The 18,960-nt window shown below is 47.9% G+C and overlaps 1 protein-coding gene and 1 long non-coding RNA gene across 2 annotated transcripts in view; one reads left to right on the forward strand and one right to left on the reverse strand.

Annotated features, from left to right (window-relative positions):
* Positions 1-2: 2 nt before the first annotated feature.
* Positions 3-13,513, reverse strand: LOC135906395 (cell adhesion molecule 3-like). The gene is made up of 7 exons (XM_065437777.2): positions 13,256-13,513; positions 11,689-11,887; positions 8,932-9,042; positions 8,108-8,302; positions 5,161-5,451; positions 3,217-3,495; positions 3-159 (listed from the first exon to the last, which is right to left on the reverse strand). The coding sequence occupies exons 1-7, from the start codon at positions 13,373-13,375 to the stop codon at positions 65-67; spliced, it is 1,290 nt and encodes a 429-aa protein (XP_065293849.1). The 5' UTR covers positions 13,376-13,513; the 3' UTR covers positions 3-64.
* Positions 11,742-18,960, forward strand: part of LOC135906396 (uncharacterized) — a 91,995-nt gene continuing 84,776 nt past the window's right edge. Inside the window, exon 1 of the long non-coding RNA XR_010565709.2 lies at positions 11,742-11,878. This is a non-coding gene — a long non-coding RNA (uncharacterized lncRNA). The remainder of the gene's footprint in view (positions 11,879-18,960) is intronic.

The raw sequence follows: 18,960 nt of genomic DNA on the forward strand, positions 1-18,960 counted from the left end.
ATTATGGCGTAACTTGAACCTCTGAAAACCAAAAAGTTAGACTTTGTTTGGTGATTTATTCGCATCAAAAACTCTTGACTTGCGATGTTATTGATGCAAGAGCAGAGAGTGCGATCACTTGAAAGTCAGCCGTGAGTAGAGTCGACAAGCCATCCGCTCCTGCAGAAAGAGAGAAAAATAATAATTGTCGCATATTAGGTGTCTGCTTTAGCGTAGCGTTTCAGCATCATTTCACACCTCTGTACAGCACAATCGCAGTAGCTCCCCTCCCCCCTTTTTTTTTGTTCGGTAGATTTGCGACCTTGTCCACCACGTTATGAAAGCATTGTATTTCCTGTTGAAAGACACTATATGCGTCTTTCGGATACTGTATCCATCAGACACGTTCTATCATATTCATATGTACGTAATACTTGTAGTCGTTATGGCTGCTCACTTGCTGCCCGCAATTAGAGTCCAGTAAAGTTCGGCAGGTGTAGCACTCTCGTAACACAAGAAGGCGAAAGCCTGCTGCACATATGGTAGTACATGAAGGTATACAATCGGGGTTAGACTACTTCGTGAGAAATATTGGTAATGCGTTAAGTTATACAATCCGTGAATAGACTTCTCGCGAGGAATAGCGAGCCGCAATGGGAAGTACACGTATGGCACTAAGGCAACCTACTCGATAGAGAGTTTTAGTTTAGGGGACGCAAGTGGCTTGCGCACGCAAGAACTAGGGGCGCCGGTACTACGCATGCGCAGACCCCGACACAAGTGTCCGCGCATGCGCAGTACCGGCGCCCCTAGTTCTTGCGTGCGCAAGCCGCTTGCGTTTCCTAAACTAAAACTGTCTAATAAGGCGATGCGGCGCGTGCTTTTCCCGCAGAGCCGCACTTGCGAGCCGCAAGAGCACGCGCTCTCCTCCGTCGCTCGCCGCCGACAGCCGTTACCGCCGCCGCCCCGACTGTGACGTCAATGCGCAGAGTGCGCGCGCCAGCTTTTCTGCGCAGCAACACGTGGCGCGACAGCCGTTACTAAACTTAAAGTTCGGCAGACGCCTGACTGCTTACGTCGGGAAATGCGAAGGCGTTATACCATTTGTAGACCTCGGAACGTCATCAACGCGGTCATTTTACGCACTCATGACGTGGCGCCACCGTCACGTGCGCCTCCCGATGACGCACGCACTAGTCATCGAGATGGCTGTGACGTCACGTGTCCAATCGGGCACGCACTATAGGCACACCTTTAGTAAGCCAGAACCGTGGAGCAGCCGTGGCTTCAGGGAAGCGTGCTAGTCTCCCGCACCGGAGGCCCGGGCCTATATTCGCACCTAGAGACCGAAACGTAGCAAATTTTCTTTTCAAAGCCACTAATTTACTTTGTTTACAGGAACCGCTTCGAGAAATGTGGCGTCCATCCGAGTGCTTTCTGGCGCCTTTTAACTCTGTGCGGCGTCGGCCATTTTTCGTCACGGCGCAGTTTGGCGACGGTCATCGCCAGCATATATAGACACCTAAGGCTTTCGCCTTAAAGACACGTTGCTGGGCAAGTTCGTTCATAATGCTTAGGAAGAATAAAACGGGCGACGCCGACAAGGACGTGACACGTCAAGGGACACGAACAAGCTCAAACTTTCTACTAAATTCGTTTTCGTCAAACTTGTATATAAGCACGTACCACCGCGTGCGCAATGATTCAGCAGAAGTCGCAAAACGAAACAATAAAAACGTTACAACTGGCCGCGCAAGTACATTTTCTTTCTTTCTTGCACATAAACCGACTTGTTGGTCAGGCATGCGCTACCTCTTCATACGATATAGAAGGCTTTCATTGCTTCTGGAGCTGTGGTATCTGTGCTTCTGCCTAGTATGTTAATATCTCGAACGACTGGAGTTGACTTGATCGGAGTTTCAACTACGAAGGATCGGATTCGAGAGGTTGCGCTTGTCCGTGTCCCTTCACCTCTGGTCCTTGTCTGCGTGTCGAATTTTATTGTTCCTATGCAATTTGAGGTCGCTACATGCTTCACAACACGTATGAAATTGAAGGTATGGACACCTTACATAGAATATATCGGTCTCCTTCTACAGGAGGAGTCATCAAGTGACCGCTAATAGGCCTGCTAGGCATAAAATTAAGGACAAACTCATCGGCCATAGTCAAAATTAAATTATATGATCTATAACGTAAACGGAGCACGCAAGGCGACAGAGAATTCGAATAGAAAAGGCAACCAAATGTTCATTTCATTTTGTTTATGCTTGGCTTCTTTCACACTTGAATTTAAATGCTCTCTCATTATTAAAATAGTACCCGGTTCTTACCATGTCCCACACAGCGGGTTCGCGGCGTTGTTCAAGAAACCATCGCCGTCATCATTATCGCACGTGGTCATGACATATATATATATATATATATATATATATATATATATATATATATATATATATATATATATATATATATATATATATATATAAAGGAAAAGAACAACACATCATGTAGATTACATCCCAGCGAAATCTGCCTCGTTCTGGGAAGCAGCCTGTGACAGATGCTTTTGCTGGGATGTAATCTATGCAGTGTTGACCATTGCGTTATGCGTTCTTATTCCCTTGTGTAGCCTTGTGTGCGTTGTTTGCGCTACACACCACATAAGAGTAAGTCCGTCGAAGCAATCTTTTCGCGGAAGAAATGATTTTGGCACCCTAGCGACAAGCGCCTATTGCCAGTAACATAAAAGAGTTATGCACTTCTTGGAGACTGGTGGAGCGTGAGACTATGATTGACGCTGACGTTCGACGCTCCAATGTGTGCATGGCGCGCGGTTTATGCTGTATCTTTTTTTTTTAGCTTCATGTTTCTTGCCGCCATCCTAACGATCTAACCATTCTTTGCTTCCCCGCCTTTTCGCTTTATTATATCACTATTGTCACCGTCTTCCACCATCCCTGTATGAAAAAAAAAACGATGATTGAAAGGCATCTCACTTTTGCCAACGAAGTGAGTTGTCAATGCTATTGTTTTTCTCCTGACATTCTTCGAGTTGCTCAATACGCCTCCAAGAGCTAGAAAATGTAGGTTAGGAGAAAGACAAAATGTGCATTAGAGCTCCCGTGCAGCAATATAATTGTGCTTTTTTTTTCTTTTTTGAGTGATTTGAGCCTCAGACTTTCTTCTAGCAATGTAAAGGGATTTGTTCCATTAATAAAAGTTCTTTTTTCGCACCGGTAACAGTGACGGCAACCAAGTTGCTCACTGATGCGCCGCAACTGTTCCATGCGCGGCACTGGTAGCTCCCCGAGTCTGAGCGATCCAGGTGCGCCCTGGTGAATGAAATCGAAGCGTTCGGGACGCCAGGCGCTTCGCTGATACTGAAGAGGCGGCCACTGAGATGCCAGCTCACTTCCCTCGCCGGAGGGTTGGCGTCCACTTCGCATTCCATGAAGAGGTCCTCTCCAGAATCAATTCTCGTGGCGTTGACAGTCAGTCGAAGCGAGGGCTTGTCTGCGATGCAAAGCGAGAGTGAATGGAAAAAACTGGCGCTCTCGTTCCTTTTCGCATAAGTTTGTCTCAAGTGGCGATTCATTGACTGTCGCTCTTTGACTTCAACTGTCTTTTAAACCCACGGCGGTAGCCCACTTTCTATGGCGTTGCGTTACTGTGCTCGAGGTCGAAGTTTCGAACCCCATCTTGTCGGTCGAATTTCAATGCAGGGGAAATGCAAAAAACGCTTGTGTCCTTAAATTCAGGTTCGCGTTAAAGAGCCCCAGATGGTAAAAATTGTACCAGAGTCCCTCACTACGGCGTGCCTTTGGCGTGGCGAAAGTTGATGAACACACCCCGGTTGCTATCCAAGAATGCGTTTAGCCTGCATTGGGAGGTGGTTTTTTGTGGCGCTGCGTTTCACTATGTGTTATGCGTGGCTCTCGTCTTACCATCATCCCTGCCCCGTACGCGGGAGCCAACCTTCGAATTGCGAGCGCCACTTCCTCAAGGATCAGTTCGGAATTCCGTACAAGCTTCTGCGACCGCCTCTGGGTGCAGCATCTTCGACCAGAGGCGCATCGTTTAGCGGCACATTCTCAAAATGCAAACTGTCACGCGGGAAGAATGCGATAACACATCCATCACCGCCGTGCTACCGCGCGGTACCACACAATACCAGTGTATACCAACAGTACACCGGTACTGCCATTGCCACGCGTCGCTCGGTGGTACCCTACAACAGTGTGGTTTCTACCGTTGTCTTTTATTGCACTGTCTTAGATATGGGGATATGAAAACGGATTAGACATCCACAAGAAATCGCGGTTAGTTTCGAAAGAATGCTAGAACACATTGAAAGTGTGTGAAGGAAAATGAACAAGATAGAAAGCGGGCGCGTGCCACCAAGAAGGTCACCAGTAGACGAACTAGCCGTGCACACCAGAACTCACCTAAATGAGAAACTTGCCAAATGCTATATGATTTATAAACCAGAATCACACTCCATACTTTCAGCTCGATGCGCAATACCTAATAAATGACCGGTTGCTTAGGTCATTTACGTGCTTGTCGTTGGAGCTATATTTATAGAGAAGATGCGTGTCTTCTGCTTCAATGTAATGTTCCGAATCACAAGTTGCGGCTATGGTACTATATATAAAATTATTGTAGGAAGGTTATCGTGGGATGAGTGGGCTTGGTTTTCGACTGCAGCTTACCGGGTGCTTTATGTTAATCTCGCATGGGTCCAAGCTTGTCGACAGTGGTCGAACAAGAGTTAAAGAGGAGTCTCGTTATCGAAACGTTGGCTGTAGACTGAAACATCCCTTGCTCGACCACTGTAGATCGCTTCAAGTCTCCATATTATTTAAATGTCTAAAGGTTAGTTTTACATGTTCCAACAGCGCGATGTTTAAGCAAGATGACTTCCTCTTCTCCTCCTTATTATATTTTATTAGTTTATTTGCTTTCTTTTGTTCTGAGAAACAGGTTAGCACGAACTTGCCCAGGATGGCCTTTCGACCTTCCGTTGTTGTAAAGTGTACTCATTCTGCTAATTCTACGTGGTAACTCAAATTTCATGGTTTCCTTCCAAGTGAATTCCGCTGAAACGTTTTACAGATTTCATCATAGTTCGGATAAAGTTGCGATCGCACAGGTATACAGATAACATAGAAATCTCACAGTGAACGTCCACAACGAAGCTGGCGTTCAGCCGGTCCTTCGTCACCGGGTGAGCGACGACACACATGATCGTCTTGCCACGGTCCTTGGCAAACAGCGTCAACGTCAGCACACTGGTGGCAACATCGGCGTCGTCTTGCACGTGGGTGAACGTCGCGTCCAGAGGACCTTCGCCGCCGACGTACCACGTGACGAGGGGAGTAGGTCTCGAACCCAGCACCTCGCACTCTACGCTGGCGGGTACGCCGTTCTTGAAAGGCCGAGCCCGGATACGCACTGCCGAAGCAGGCGCTAGAACAAAGGGACGTGTGCATTTTGTGAACTGTCTTTTTGGAACTTGAGCCGTACTTAGCGCAAATGTAACAAAGACCTAGATTTCTGGAACACGTTGCAGCCACGGAGAGTGGTAAATACTTTGTCGATCCTGCGTGTGCTTGCACAGAGCTACAAAAACTACCCGTAGTATTGAGGAACGCTTAAATGTACCACAGTTGTTAGAAAATGCTTTGGATAAAATTTCTAACGTTACATCGAATTCACACTTTCATATAAATGTATAAAAATGTAACGGAAAGCAAGTACTGCAATACTTCAACACTCTGTATACTGCGCGTGCTGCTTCCTCTTTTTACCCGCCAATACTTTGTTTCCAGTTTGACAGAAGTATCAACAAAAACATTGCCTAATGTTTCCCTTGCTCAATGAGCAAGCTTTATGCTGAACTATGAACTGTTTTTTAGTAACAATATCTTTGATATGACGAGAAAAAGAAAGGAACACCAATAATTGCAATATCCGATTGCAATATCCTCGATAACATGCCTATCCAGTATGCTAAAAAATTGAGAACTCTTCTCTCTTCTCAAAGAACAATCAGCATACTTTAGTCATTCTTGCGGCTTCGCGGGCATGCTGCGACATCAGTTACTTTCCGCGACTCCACTATACGCGTATCCGCCACTTTGTCCGCAATTCGTATGATCCTGTGCGAATTTCGCAGCTGTATGCAGTGAGAACGACTACGACAGTCGCTTGAAGACGACACGACAACGATGATAGAATGACAATGACGACGGCGAAATGACAACTTCGACATCGGTATGACAACATCAACGACGACAGCAATAATAGCATGGCGACGTAATGGCACAAAAGCGACACCGGTGGCTTGACGTCGGCATTTTGTTGATGGTCACCGGAGACTGCACAATGCTGGCTTTCTGAGAGGAAAATTGGGAATTACTTATGCACCGAAAGCCGCGCTGTTAACAATCATATAACGCACTAGCTATGTTGCGTGAACATATTGCTTTCTCTTACGTTAGAAATACATATGCAGACGCCAATTCTCCGAGTCTGCGTCGCTCGTGGTGAAAACACAGCAAGAAATGCCGTCAGAGCAAGTTGCGCGTAAGCGCTGGGACAGACTTGTACGCGTTACAGAAAAAAAAGTTACCATTTGCAATTACTCCATTAAAAATGTACTCGATTACAGTAACCAATTACCTGCATGCTAAAGTAATTGAGTAATTAATAAAATCTAATTGATTACTTCTACGTTACTTCCCTCTGAATATTTATTGGCGTTGCATATAGTATACAGTACACAGAACAAACTGACATGACATTTTCAGTACGCCTTCTGCAGCCCTTCATACATTGCTTATCTGCTAATAACAATTGCTTATAAAAACTTACAAGGTCATCATCCCTCGTTTTCGTAGCAAATACATTTGCAGTGACACTGAAAACTCACTCGAGGAGCAAAAAGAGAAAGAAAGACAAGGAGGTTAGCCAATTCACTTGATGTGTGCGTTTGGGGTTAGGACGGTGTTGCAACGTATTTGGATCTTCCCCAGAATATTACGCCTACTCAGTACCCGGTGGCTCTATGAGGCGCAGCGCTTCATTGTTGCTGAGACTTCTAGTTCGGTCTCGTTGGGCTCCTACCTAATTAAAAGCTGCAAAACTCGCCCCTAAGTGATTTCCTAGCATGAACGTCCTAAGTGGTCCTCACTATGGATACATACCAGCGCCGGTTTAATTCGCCGGCCACCATCTGGTGAAGCGTTAAGACGAGGAAATCAATACTGAGCCGCCGGGCATGCCTGTCTGAACTTGCGCATTCGCGAGGCAGCTGCGTGGCACGATCTCGAGCATTCTATACTGCAGTTTTCACCAAAGATGCTTCGCCTGTTGCAGCTTGTGCCGTCAATAAAATATCTGGTTGCGCGCAATTACAGAAAAAAAAGTAATTGCATTCCAGTGAGCGTTAATGAGTAAACAAAGTCATCGTTAAATTAAGAAGTTACCAATATATTGGATTGATTACGAGTAATTAATTAAATGTAATAAGTTATGCACAATTCTGATCTGTGGTTAGCTTGTCCAACTATCAACCACGCATGGCTGTACTGCCAGAAGTTCCCCGGTCCGCTGGCTGCGGCGCAAGAAGTTTTTTCTTCGCCGTATCACAAATAGTAAGTCTGAGGGTGAGAAATGGTTGGGCTGGCAAGAAGAAGTGCGCAATGGCGCGATAACGCCAATGGCATACGGGGTTACTAAAAGCTACAGACGGGAGTACGGGCAGAGCAGGCCCACTTTTAAGCTAGTAACTGCTGTCGCAGTAAAATGTTTCGCTGACGATAATGCTCTGTGCACCAGATATATTTACTTAACGTGTCACTGTTCTTTCGATAGTCATTGTAGAGAGCTATAGCTCAGCCAGCCAGCGAGTCAGCGGGCTAGCGTGCCCAGAGGGCCAGCGTACATGCCAGTGCGCATGCGCGGTGCGACATGCGCAGTGGCGTCTACGCTGGCCCGCTAAGCTCGCTGGCGCGATGGCTCGCTGAGCTATAACTCTCTTGTAATACGCACTTCAAGGATTTGATTTCTTTTTTCCTATGAGAAATACCACAATATGGCGTCATTCAGGGCATCGACTCACTCCAGAGATTCAGCTTGATGGTATTGTTCAATGTGGCGCCCAGCGCATTGGTGGCAACGCATGTAACGTAGGTGTCACGGTCCTTCCGGGACAAGTTGTGCCGCGTGAGCGTCGACTGCGAGAACACGCTGTTGGCCTCCCGAAGAAACTTGCCGGCTGTGGCAGCCGAGTTCCAATACCACGTCAAGCGAAAATCTGCAAAAGGATTGGTCACACATTTAAACCACGAAGGACACCGTCTAATACACAAGCGCAAGCCTGAGAATAACGAGATGAGTAGGAGGAAGGACGTGCGAGAACTTCTTTGTACACCCCTTCTGCCAGCACTACTAAAATTTCTCTATGCGCTACGAAAACCCTTCGACATAAGTGATACCGAAAATTCACTAAAGATAGACCTTTTCTGAAATTATTCCATTGCAGTTGGATTATTTGTAGTTTTATCATCTAGTATTCTTGCGCTAACTACACTACACTTTTGATAGCGTTCAGTATAAGTTATACTAAGATCCATAAGGTACCCCTTACTAAGCGGAACGTACACTTGCCCTTAGGCGTCCGCTTCTCCGTCGGTGAAACTCGTCGCCACTGCTACTGTATCTCTCTCCTCATTTCGCCCCACAAATGTGCAACTAAGTGTAAAATCTTGATCTTTTTTACATATAGGTTTCACTTAAGCGGGACATACTTGCAAATATGGCCCACCTTGTTGTGCGTCGTACATGGAACGGGATTAGCAGTGCGCCACTGCTTGTGTCGCTACCCAATATGTATGTACGAGTCATAGGATAAAGACAGCATGAATCGTCGAGTGAGACGCTCACCCATATTGGCTTCGCAGGTCAGGATCAGGGAGTCACCCTCCATGTAAGGTCCTGCAATGCCGTGGACTTCCTGTCCTTTCTCGTCAAAAATGGTTGGCTGGTTTGTGGACCCTGAAGGCAAATAGATCGGTGAAAATTTCTTCTCAGAAAACGGATTAACTCTCTCTTGCGAGCTCAAATGTCACTGTATAAGATGAACGCTTGCAGTTGTTATACTCTAAACAGCAACTCGCAAAAAAAAAACACTAAAGTGCGCTCTTTCCCGTTAGCGGTTACCAACCGCGAGCGCGGTAACTGTGCTCCTAAGTACATGCATCTTGAAAAAAAAAAAAAATTCGCGGCTGCCTCTTTCGGCGCGAATTGCTTTTTCCTGGTCGCTTGCAATCGTGAACGGTGCTCTTTCAACGATGATCTGTTAAAGGACAAATGCAACGAAATTTCGGCTTGTACAGATTAGTAATACCAGTATGTATACCAATAAAGGCAGTAAGTATCATGCGTATAATACTGAAGAAATCTTGGCTTGTTTTCCGGGCTGGTAAATATGTAATTTTCTTTAAATTGCCTCTCCGCAGACGACGCATGCACCTTGTGGTTGGCGGATACGACAAAATACCCAGCACGTCACCGCCGAGGTATTTCAGTTCGCCATGGGCAGCCGAGGCTGGCGCCCGCTCTTCCAATAATAATAATAATATTTGGGGTTTTACGTGCCAAAACCACTTTCTGATTATGAGGCACGCCGTAGTGGAGGACTCCGGAAATTTTGACCACCTGGGGTTCTTTAACGTGCACCTAAATCTAAGCACACGGGTGTTTTCGCATTTCGCCCCCATCGAAATGCGGCCGCCGTGGCCGGGATTCGATCCCGCGACCTCGTGCTCAGCAGCCCAACACCATAGCCACTGAGCAACTATGGCGGGTGCCCGCTCTTCCAAGTCATGCATAGAGGCAGCGCGTTCTGAGAAATGCGTCCTTTCTGACGACCGGTGACGGCAATGTCCTTTTCTTTATTTTTCAATTTACGGTATTACACCTGTCTATATTGCTTGCTTTCCCGGTGCATCCAATAATATTTCAAACACAAAATGTTTCATGGAGGCTGCTGTTTTTCTACACTATCCGAGTGTAATTCTTTTACATTGTCCAAAATTTTCTTTCAGTCAATATCGCAAACATCATGCGTCGCGAAGATTATGCACACATGGTAAACGCGTTTGCATACATTAAATATCTGTCTGCACTAAGAAAAATTTACGTAATGAATTTATTCTGGCTTCTCGGTTAATGTTTAACCTCTGCACTGAGAAAGGAGCCGTGAAAAGGTAATTTCCTTTAGTTTGCGCATCACCATCACAATCGTCTTTTATTATTATTACTATTTTTCATTATCAGCGAATTTATTGCTGGTGAAAAAAAGAATGCCTCTTTCGGAGTCTGTATATACAATAACCCCCGTCGACATCACTCGAAACCATTCTATTTCTACTCATTTCTATCAGGTCATGGCTTCATCTTATCACCTCTCAACTGCATTTCTTTTACCGTTGTAACTGTCATGTTAACCTAATGGGTCACCGGTTACCTCGTACGTTTACGCAATCAGTGTTCTGAAGCTCCACTTCCTGCCTTTAAGTTGAGAAGCTTTGCAAATTCTTCTAGACATTGATAATAAAGCTGCCTAATAAAGCACGACGATGTGGTATACGCCATAAATTTTCGAAGAGCACGTTCATGGTAATGCAAGCCTTATGTCTCCTTATAGTCACTGCGTGGTAAGCGAGAATATTTCTCGAACAAGAGCCCTTGATTAAGAGAAACAGTCCAACGCAAGATTTAATTACGCCAATAAATTCGCGAACTTGTAAGGAACAGTCACTCCAGTTGTGAACTCAAAATGCGACCTGACGCATACCCATCATGGCGTAAGTGCAGCTAACGGTGAGACACGCGGAAATTTGCATGGTCAAGAGTTAAAAGATGGGAATTGTCTCGCAAACGGCGGCTAGACTGTAAGTTGTTATAGGCAAGGTGATTAGGCCGAAAAATTTGATGCGCTCAATAAAACTACTGTTACGCCAATGACAGGAGCGCCAATGACGGTGGCACCAATGGCTTGGCACCAATGGTTACGACCCAGGAAGTTCATTATGACAGTTACATGCTTTAGCATAGCGTTAGAATTCAACATTTACAGCTGCGGGCCGATTAGTAGTAGCTGCCAGTTGAACTTGCCAGCTTACTCCAGCTGCGCATGCGCCTGACGCAGAGTAGCTAGACCGCGGAATACTCGCAAGTGATCTGGGCAGTTGCGATAACGGCAGAGTTGTAGCGCTAGGCCAAGACACTAAAAGAATTGTCGCTGCGAAGCGACACATTAAACGTACATCCCGGACATGATTGCGTATTTCACTCAGGGGTACACCTTTCGTTATAAGGATGCTCGGCAGGCTCGGCTGCTCTTCAGTCAAAGGTAAATTTTATTGTAGATGACGAACACATTTGAATACGCGACAAAAGACCAGAGGCGCTATTCTCGAGCGATCGCTTTTTTGAGGATACGATTACTTTCTAAAGATTTTGCGTGACTTGGCAGAGGACGCGTCGGTCATATAATTCAGAGCACTCTCTCCCGAATCACGCGTACTCTCGCGAAAGTGATGGCATACCCAAACGTGATCGCTCGAGAATACCACCTCAGCATGCCTCAGGTCCTAAAATAGTACGGCTAATTCGAACTTCCACGCAAGTGCGTACCGACGACAAACAAGGAAGTTGCCAGTGTCCTGGAAGCCCCGTCCTTGAAGGTCGTCTTGCAAACATACGTCCCTTGGTCTCGCGGGCCGAGCTTCGTCACGGTCAGTGCCGGGCTGTCTTCGTGGCCACCGCGAAAGAACGCTCTGCCTTGCCAGTCAGGGCGAGGGCGATGCTGATGGGGCAGCTTGCGGTGAGTGTTCTGTGAGCGCCACAGGTTGTCGCAGGTTAGTTACATTAGTGTGTCTCGAACATTGTTTGCAGCGTTCCAACGAGAGATGTGAATACTTTGCAACAAAGCACGGGTAAGCAAAAATATTCGTTCGTTCCAGCCGGCGCATACCATGTGCTTTTCGCTGCATGAGTGTAGCAACTGTGCGCGTATGTCGCTCGACTAAAGGCCTTGCAACAGCACAAAATGTGTGTGAAGGAAAAGCTATTCTAATCTGCCACATTGGAAGGAAGAGATTGAGGAGACAACAGCAGGCTCAGCGAACTCGCGACCACTGTCAGGCGAGATTGAAGAAAGAAAGAAAGAAAGAAAGAAAGAAAGAAAGAAAGAAAGAGAGAAAGAGAGAAAGAAAGAAAGAAAGAAAGAAAGAAAGAAAGAAAGAAAGAAAGAAAGAAAGAAAGAAAGAAAGAAAGAAAGAAAGAAAGAAAGAAAGAAAGAAAGAAAGAAAGAAAGAAAGAAAGAAAGAAAGAAAGAAAGAGATGGAGTGATAAAGGAGGAAAAGAAGGTGTGTTCACCAGTGTCGTCCCCAGTTGGCTAAGTGCAGCCGAGAAGTGAAGCGAGAACAGTAAAGTTAGCAATCTCTTTCTGCCCTTTTCTTTCCTTCTCACACTCTTTTTGCACTCATGTCTCGCTGTGGCCACTGGCGTGCTTGGCTTAATGCGATGTCGTGAGACTCCGCAGTCAAAAGTCACAGAGCGTGAAAGGCCGTTCGCAAATAGCGAACACTAACGTAGTCACATGTAGCCGACCGCGAACTCAAGTTTTCTTCAATGAGCGCAGGAACGCTTGCGTCGCCTTAAGCATGCATGGGTTCTGTGGCCATTCGGCCATCAATGGACAGGGCAGCGGCCGAGTTGTCGTGCGGCTATCTTTTCCACTTGTAATCTTTCCCACTGGACGTGAACTTAGTACACAAGACTGAGTAGCAGTACGTAGTATAGAAGCAAACAGAAATGCTGGGCTAAACGAACATGGTGTCGAAACTCTCAATATCTGGCTGAGAGCGCACGTTTCAGCCTATTTTATTGCACAAAGTCTCTTCGCCGACTCTAACCACCACTTGAGGCGGACGCACTTATCTGGCCACTACTAACTACCTAAGGTATTGCAGTGTTGTAGTTGTGGATTTATTATCTGGAAGTAGACGAGTGACCAAATTTTAGCAACTGCGACGAAAAATAAAAAGAGATGTGTACTGGTTTTCCAACTCGCACGCTTACAAAGACTTGGGGAAATTTACACAGGCGTGTTCAAGAGGCGCCTGGAGGGCGAAAGCTTCCATGAAGCGGCTCATAATGGTTTTCTAATCTAGAAAGCATTCGTCAAGGTAAGACTTACCTCGAAGTGCGTCCAGTCTAGATGAGGCAGTACTTGATATTCATATATGGGTCCTTTGTCGTCCTCTTTGAACCACTGTATGAGCGCTACGTGTTTGTCTTTGGCTGACGGACAGTGCATCGTCGCTCGTTGTCCCTCGGTAACGACGATCTTCGCAGTACCTGTCAAATTACGCAAGTGGTGGTGTATGAGCTGTGAATCATTTCTCTTCGTTTTTTCAGAAGTTCTCGTAATACCTCAGGACTTCAATGTTGCTAGGTTCGTCAAGCCGTTCGCCTCATTATCACGTCGAAGTAGTTGTGCTCGTTTGCTTGTATGCATTTAATGCTTGAAATAACACATTTCGACTGAAGATAGCTGAAGACAAATACCGTCAACGATCAAAACAATGAATGTTATCGTGTTTTCAAAATTACCAACACAAATTAGGAAAAAAAATTATTATCGATTTCCAGCAGGGTCGACTGGAGGTTCGGAAGCACTGCAGAAGTCTGTGTAGGCAATAGGGAAATATACTTCACCTTTTCTCCATAAACCCTGCGTGGAAGTTGCATAGAGAATGCTTCAGCCTTCAAGCTTCGTAGAACGTGTAGTAGGTGACTTCGATGTGCATCTACAATCAAACACAAACGGACTACGGGATCTCGGAAAACGTTCCGTTTCTGAGCAGCCTGCGATAGCAGTAATAAAAACCGAACATCATAATGGTGTTCACATATACTGGTAGAGGCTGTAAATGAGAATACTAAGCTGCGTTGTGAGATTGCGCAGATATTCCGCTCTTTTTTTCGAGATCTCGTGTTTCGTGAAATTTTGTGGTTGATGGTACATGTTGTAGGGGTCGAAGGACGGACTTCGGGATGAAAACCAAACTTGGGAGTATTTATTCTACATTATATACAGGAAGGTGAGCGACAAGTACCAGTCGTACAGTCATTACGGGCCGGCAGCAACTCGGACGCTGTTACGAACTCCAACCGGTGCCACCAGTATTACGAACTTCCAACCGGTGCCACCAGTATTACGAACTTGTACCGCTGCACCACGATTACGGCTTTGTGGTCCCGTAGCGCTCGTCACCCGTTTCGTGACAGAGCGTTGGTAGCGATGACTCCGAGCCTGGCGTCGATGAGAATAACAAAAGGGACTTTATACATTATATACAGGTTATCATACAGGACATGAACGGGTCGGCACTGGGGCCGAGTGCTCACAACAAACGCGACTGTTCTCGCACGACGACGTCCGGCGAAAACGCGTTACACATCTCACCCCAGTCGGGAGCGACACTCTCTCCCGGTGGGGTCGGCGGATCCTGTTTTCGAGCGGCGTGTCGCTGCTTTTATAATCCCCGAGGCCCATTGTCACTCAAACGGCCCAATACAAAGTCAGCACACGACGGTCGTCCGAGGGGTCCAACCAGCGACCGCGCTGGCCACCCGGTTCAAAGTTCGCGCGCGCGGTGACCTCCAGGCAAGGGAGGTGCGGCGCCGGGCCGTCTGGCACACGCGGACACGTCTAAACACGCTGCTCGCCGAGGCTTCTCCCGCACGACGGCGCAGCATCTTGTCTTGTGAAGGGAGAATTATGGCGCTCGCAGGATAGATTCCGCATCTTGCAGATTCGGAATCCGGGCTTGTGGTAATGGCACAACAGCATCCCCGCCCTCAGATAAGGCGCCGGGAAGACGAGCTGCCTCCACGTGGCTCGGATGCCAGGCGCGCACGTTCGTCAGGCTCGTCCAAGTTCACGTCCAGTGTCGGGACGCCAGGTAACATCACGTGCCCAGGTCCGACTCGCCAGGACAGGAGCTCTGCTCACCACGTCGTCGCCAAGGCACCTTGACCAGCTCCGCTCGGGTCGTTCCTAAGACCTTGCTTCTCGCCACTGGTCCCGCTTGGTCGTTCTGCAGCTTGCAAAACCGACCGGCAAAAGGCAACACCCAACACGAACAAGTGCCCTCTGTCTCCCGTCAAACACCAGACAAGGCCATAATTCAAATCAACCTAACTAAATTGTTTTCCCCTTTTTTTTTTCTCCCGCTGCAACAAGAGGCAGGTGTACGATCTAGCACACAAGGCTTAAACAATCAGTTTTCAAATCATCAACACAACAAAATAGAAACAATTATTAATCAGCAATAATAATTACAAATAGAATGGTCCCCTTGAAATCGCTTTGGACCGAAAACATACTTCTGAGGAAGCAAATGAGGTCATTCATTTTTCCCGGCGATATTTTCGCGGAATCCGAAGCTGCTTATATTTGCGACCCTGCTTATCCGTGTAGCGGCGGTACAATAAGCCAGATTCCTTGCCAAATGAAACCCCCTTTTCTTTCACTCCCCGTTTGACGCTCTTCCTCAGATCGGCTAGTGAACAATCTTCCTGTTGTTCGCGAATCAGACTTTTTCTTTCAACTGCAGCCTGCTCCTGCCGGCTGGCGGAAACCGGAGCGAGTGTGGAGCCCGCGTCGCCTAATTGCGGCGTCGAGTCTATATCGCGGCTAGCACTGCACGCGTCACTCCCACTCACTTCCAGGACCCGCTCGTCTAGGCCAGCCTCCGAGCTCTGCCTCTCCCGTGACTGCTCGCCACTCAAGTTACCGTGATCGGTCCGTGTGCCGCACCGCTGTTCGCTCACCGACGCTAAGTCAAGTTCCCTCGACAGCGGGCGCGCTTTGGATCGCGTGGGGGCCATGTACGCCACGTCGGCAAAGAATGATTTGCCGTGATCCCTCAGCAGCTGCTCCGAGCTATTTGAGAAGAGGTAGGAAAATTGCTCCGGGAGGGCGGCTGACACAGCGGCTTCGGTGTTAAGTTTCCCAAATTCTCCTTCAATGCTAACCGTTGCGATCGGTAAACAGACACTCTCCTTCTCGGCCACTTGCCGTATCCTAACGCACTCTCCCGTAAAATCACTCGAGGAGACGAAAGACGGGTGAACAACGTCCATAGTTGCTGCAGAGTCCCGCAGTGCTCGGCACTTCTTGCCGTTTACCTTAATTTCCTGCACATAGGGCTCCAATAGACGTATGTTTTTGTGAGTTTCCTGTATCGTTGCAAAAGCAATTCTCTCTGGGCAGCTTGCAGCGATGTGCCCTTGCTTTTTGCAATTGTAGCAGGTTAACGGTCTCCGTTTTTCAAAAGAACGCGTCATTTCGTTTCGCTGTTTCGGACCATCGTCATCATTCTGAGATGCATTCTGTCCATCCCTTACAGTTTCTTTGGGAAGGGACTCGTCGTCCCGAAACTCGCGACGCGTGATTTCCTTCCGTTCGTCGGGCTTCCCGTAAAACCCATCTCTTCTATCTGCTTTTTCTATGCGCACTGCCTTGCTGTGCAAGCTGCGGCGGGTGTAATACTCTTCCGCTAACTCTGCTGCCTTGTTTAGCTTAACCTCCTTTAGCCTATCTTGCAGCCAGAGCCGGACATCCTCATCAATGCAACGGTAGAACTGCTCCAACGCGATGCATTCGACAATTTTGTCGCGGTCTTCGTAAACCTCTTCGCCCTTCAGCCATTCCACCAAGTCGGCTTTTAGACGAAACGCGAAGTCAACATTCGACTCCTTACCCTTTTTTGCATACCGGAACCTCTGCCGGAAAGCTTCGGGCGACAATTTGTACTTCCGCAGTAGCGCTTCCTTCACATCACTGTAGCTCTCAAACGCCTCTTTCGATAAGCAAGTTATTACGTCTGATGCCTCCCCAGGAAGCAACGCTAACAGATTCTGTGCCCAGAGGGATCGCTCAATGCTATTCCGTTCGCACACGTGCTCAAATTTCACGAGGTATTTGGCCATATCCTCTCCGACGACAAAGGGTGGAAGTTGATCGCGTATTCTTGGAACGTTAGAAGTGAGACTAGGCGCTGGCGAGCTATTTCGGGTCTCCAACTCTTTCATTTTAAGCTCGTGCTCACGTCGCTCCCTCTCTGCCTGCAACTCCCGATGTTCCTTTTCTCTCCTTTCCTCCCTTTCCTCTTCGCGACGTTCCTGTTCTCTCCTTTCCTCCCTTTCCCGTCGTTCATTTTCCTTCCTTTCCTGCTCACAACGTTCCTTCTCCTCCCTTTCCCGACGTTCATTGATACCCGCCAAGGCCTCTGCGGCTTCCTCAGCCGTTACGTCCCCAGTCCTCATGACCTCAAGGATCGCATTCTTTCTTTTGGTTGAGCCCAACTCAATGCCCAACTCCTCACAAATTTCGAGAAGTTCCTTCACCTTGTACTTCTCCATCGTTCACACTGTCCTCCTGCTGTTTACCCTTTTTGAATATACCTGCCGTACGCTACTATAACACTACTAGTAACACATATGCAAGTATATCACACACTGCCCTGTTTACCCCCTCAGCATCCCCTGGTTTTCAAAACACTCTTACTAGGCTTGAAACACACAAGGTTATCACAATGCAACACCAAATCCTTCCTTAAGCTACTATAACCTGTGTCAAAGAAAGTCTGGTGTTTGAGGTAAACTTCAGGCACTCACCGCGCCGAGGTAGCTGATGCCGGTCAATCCCGTAGCTGCCATCCAGTGTTACGAACTCCAACCGGTGCCACCAGTATTACGAACTTCCAACCGGTGCCACCAGTATTACGAACTTGTACCGCTGCACCACGATTACGGCTTTGTGGTCCCGTAGCGCTCGTCACCCGTTTCGTGACAGAGCGTTGGTAGCGATGACTCCGAGCCTGGCGTCGATGAGAATAACAAAAGGGACTTTATACATTATATACAGGTTATCATACAGGACATGAACGGGTCGGCACTGGGGCCGAGTGCTCACAACAAACGCGACTGTTCTCGCACGACGACGTCCGGCGAAAACGCGTTACACATCTCACCCCAGTCGGGAGCGACACTCTCTCCCGGTGGGGTCGGCGGATCCTGTTTTCGAGCGGCGTGTCGCTGCTTTTATAATCCCCGAGGCCCATTGTCACTCAAACGGCCCAATACAAAGTCAGCACACGACGGTCGTCCGAGGGGTCCAACCAGCGACCGCGCTGGCCACCCGGTTCAAAGTTCGCGCGCGCGGTGACCTCCAGGCAAGGGAGGTGCGGCGCCGGGCCGTCTGGCACACGCGGACACGTCTAAACACGCTGCTCGCCGAGGCTTCTCCCGCACGACGGCGCAGCATCTTGTCTTGTGAAGGGAGAATTATGGCGCTCGCAGGATAGATTCCGCATCTTGCAGATTCGGAATCCGGGCTTGTGGTAATGGCACAACAACGCTGCGGCCCGCGGCAAGAAGTTCGAGAGAGGTGAATCAGGGAATCAGGGCCTGTCCCAGAATGCTCAGGTCTCTCTGGAAGGCTTCTTATAAACCCTTCGAGCACTGTAAGTCACGTCATGTTTGACCAATGGGAGAGTCCGCTCCGATGACGCCACTTTCAGCCAATGGTAGGCGCCCGTGTCGCGGTGTCACACCTGGCGGCTCTCTGTGGTCTTGCCTCGCAGACTGGCAATGCACTTCTAACGAGGAGAAGGGGAGGGCTGCTCATGCTCCATTGTCCGAGGCCCACCTGCTAATCCCGGCGGCGCACGAACTTGTTGGCACGTAAACTTGTTGCCTTAAACTTGTTTGCTCGGCCGCTCCTCTGGAATGTGCTTTCCTGCTTCGGCATTCCTCAATTAGCTGTGCTGCGACTCGAAGTGGTTTGGGGAACTCGAAGTAATCGCAGGAAACAGCTCCATATATAACAAT

The sequence above is a fragment of the Dermacentor albipictus genome, chromosome 5, assembly GCF_038994185.2.
Source record: "Dermacentor albipictus isolate Rhodes 1998 colony chromosome 5, USDA_Dalb.pri_finalv2, whole genome shotgun sequence".
NCBI classification, from domain to species: Eukaryota; Metazoa; Arthropoda; class Arachnida; order Ixodida; family Ixodidae; genus Dermacentor; species Dermacentor albipictus.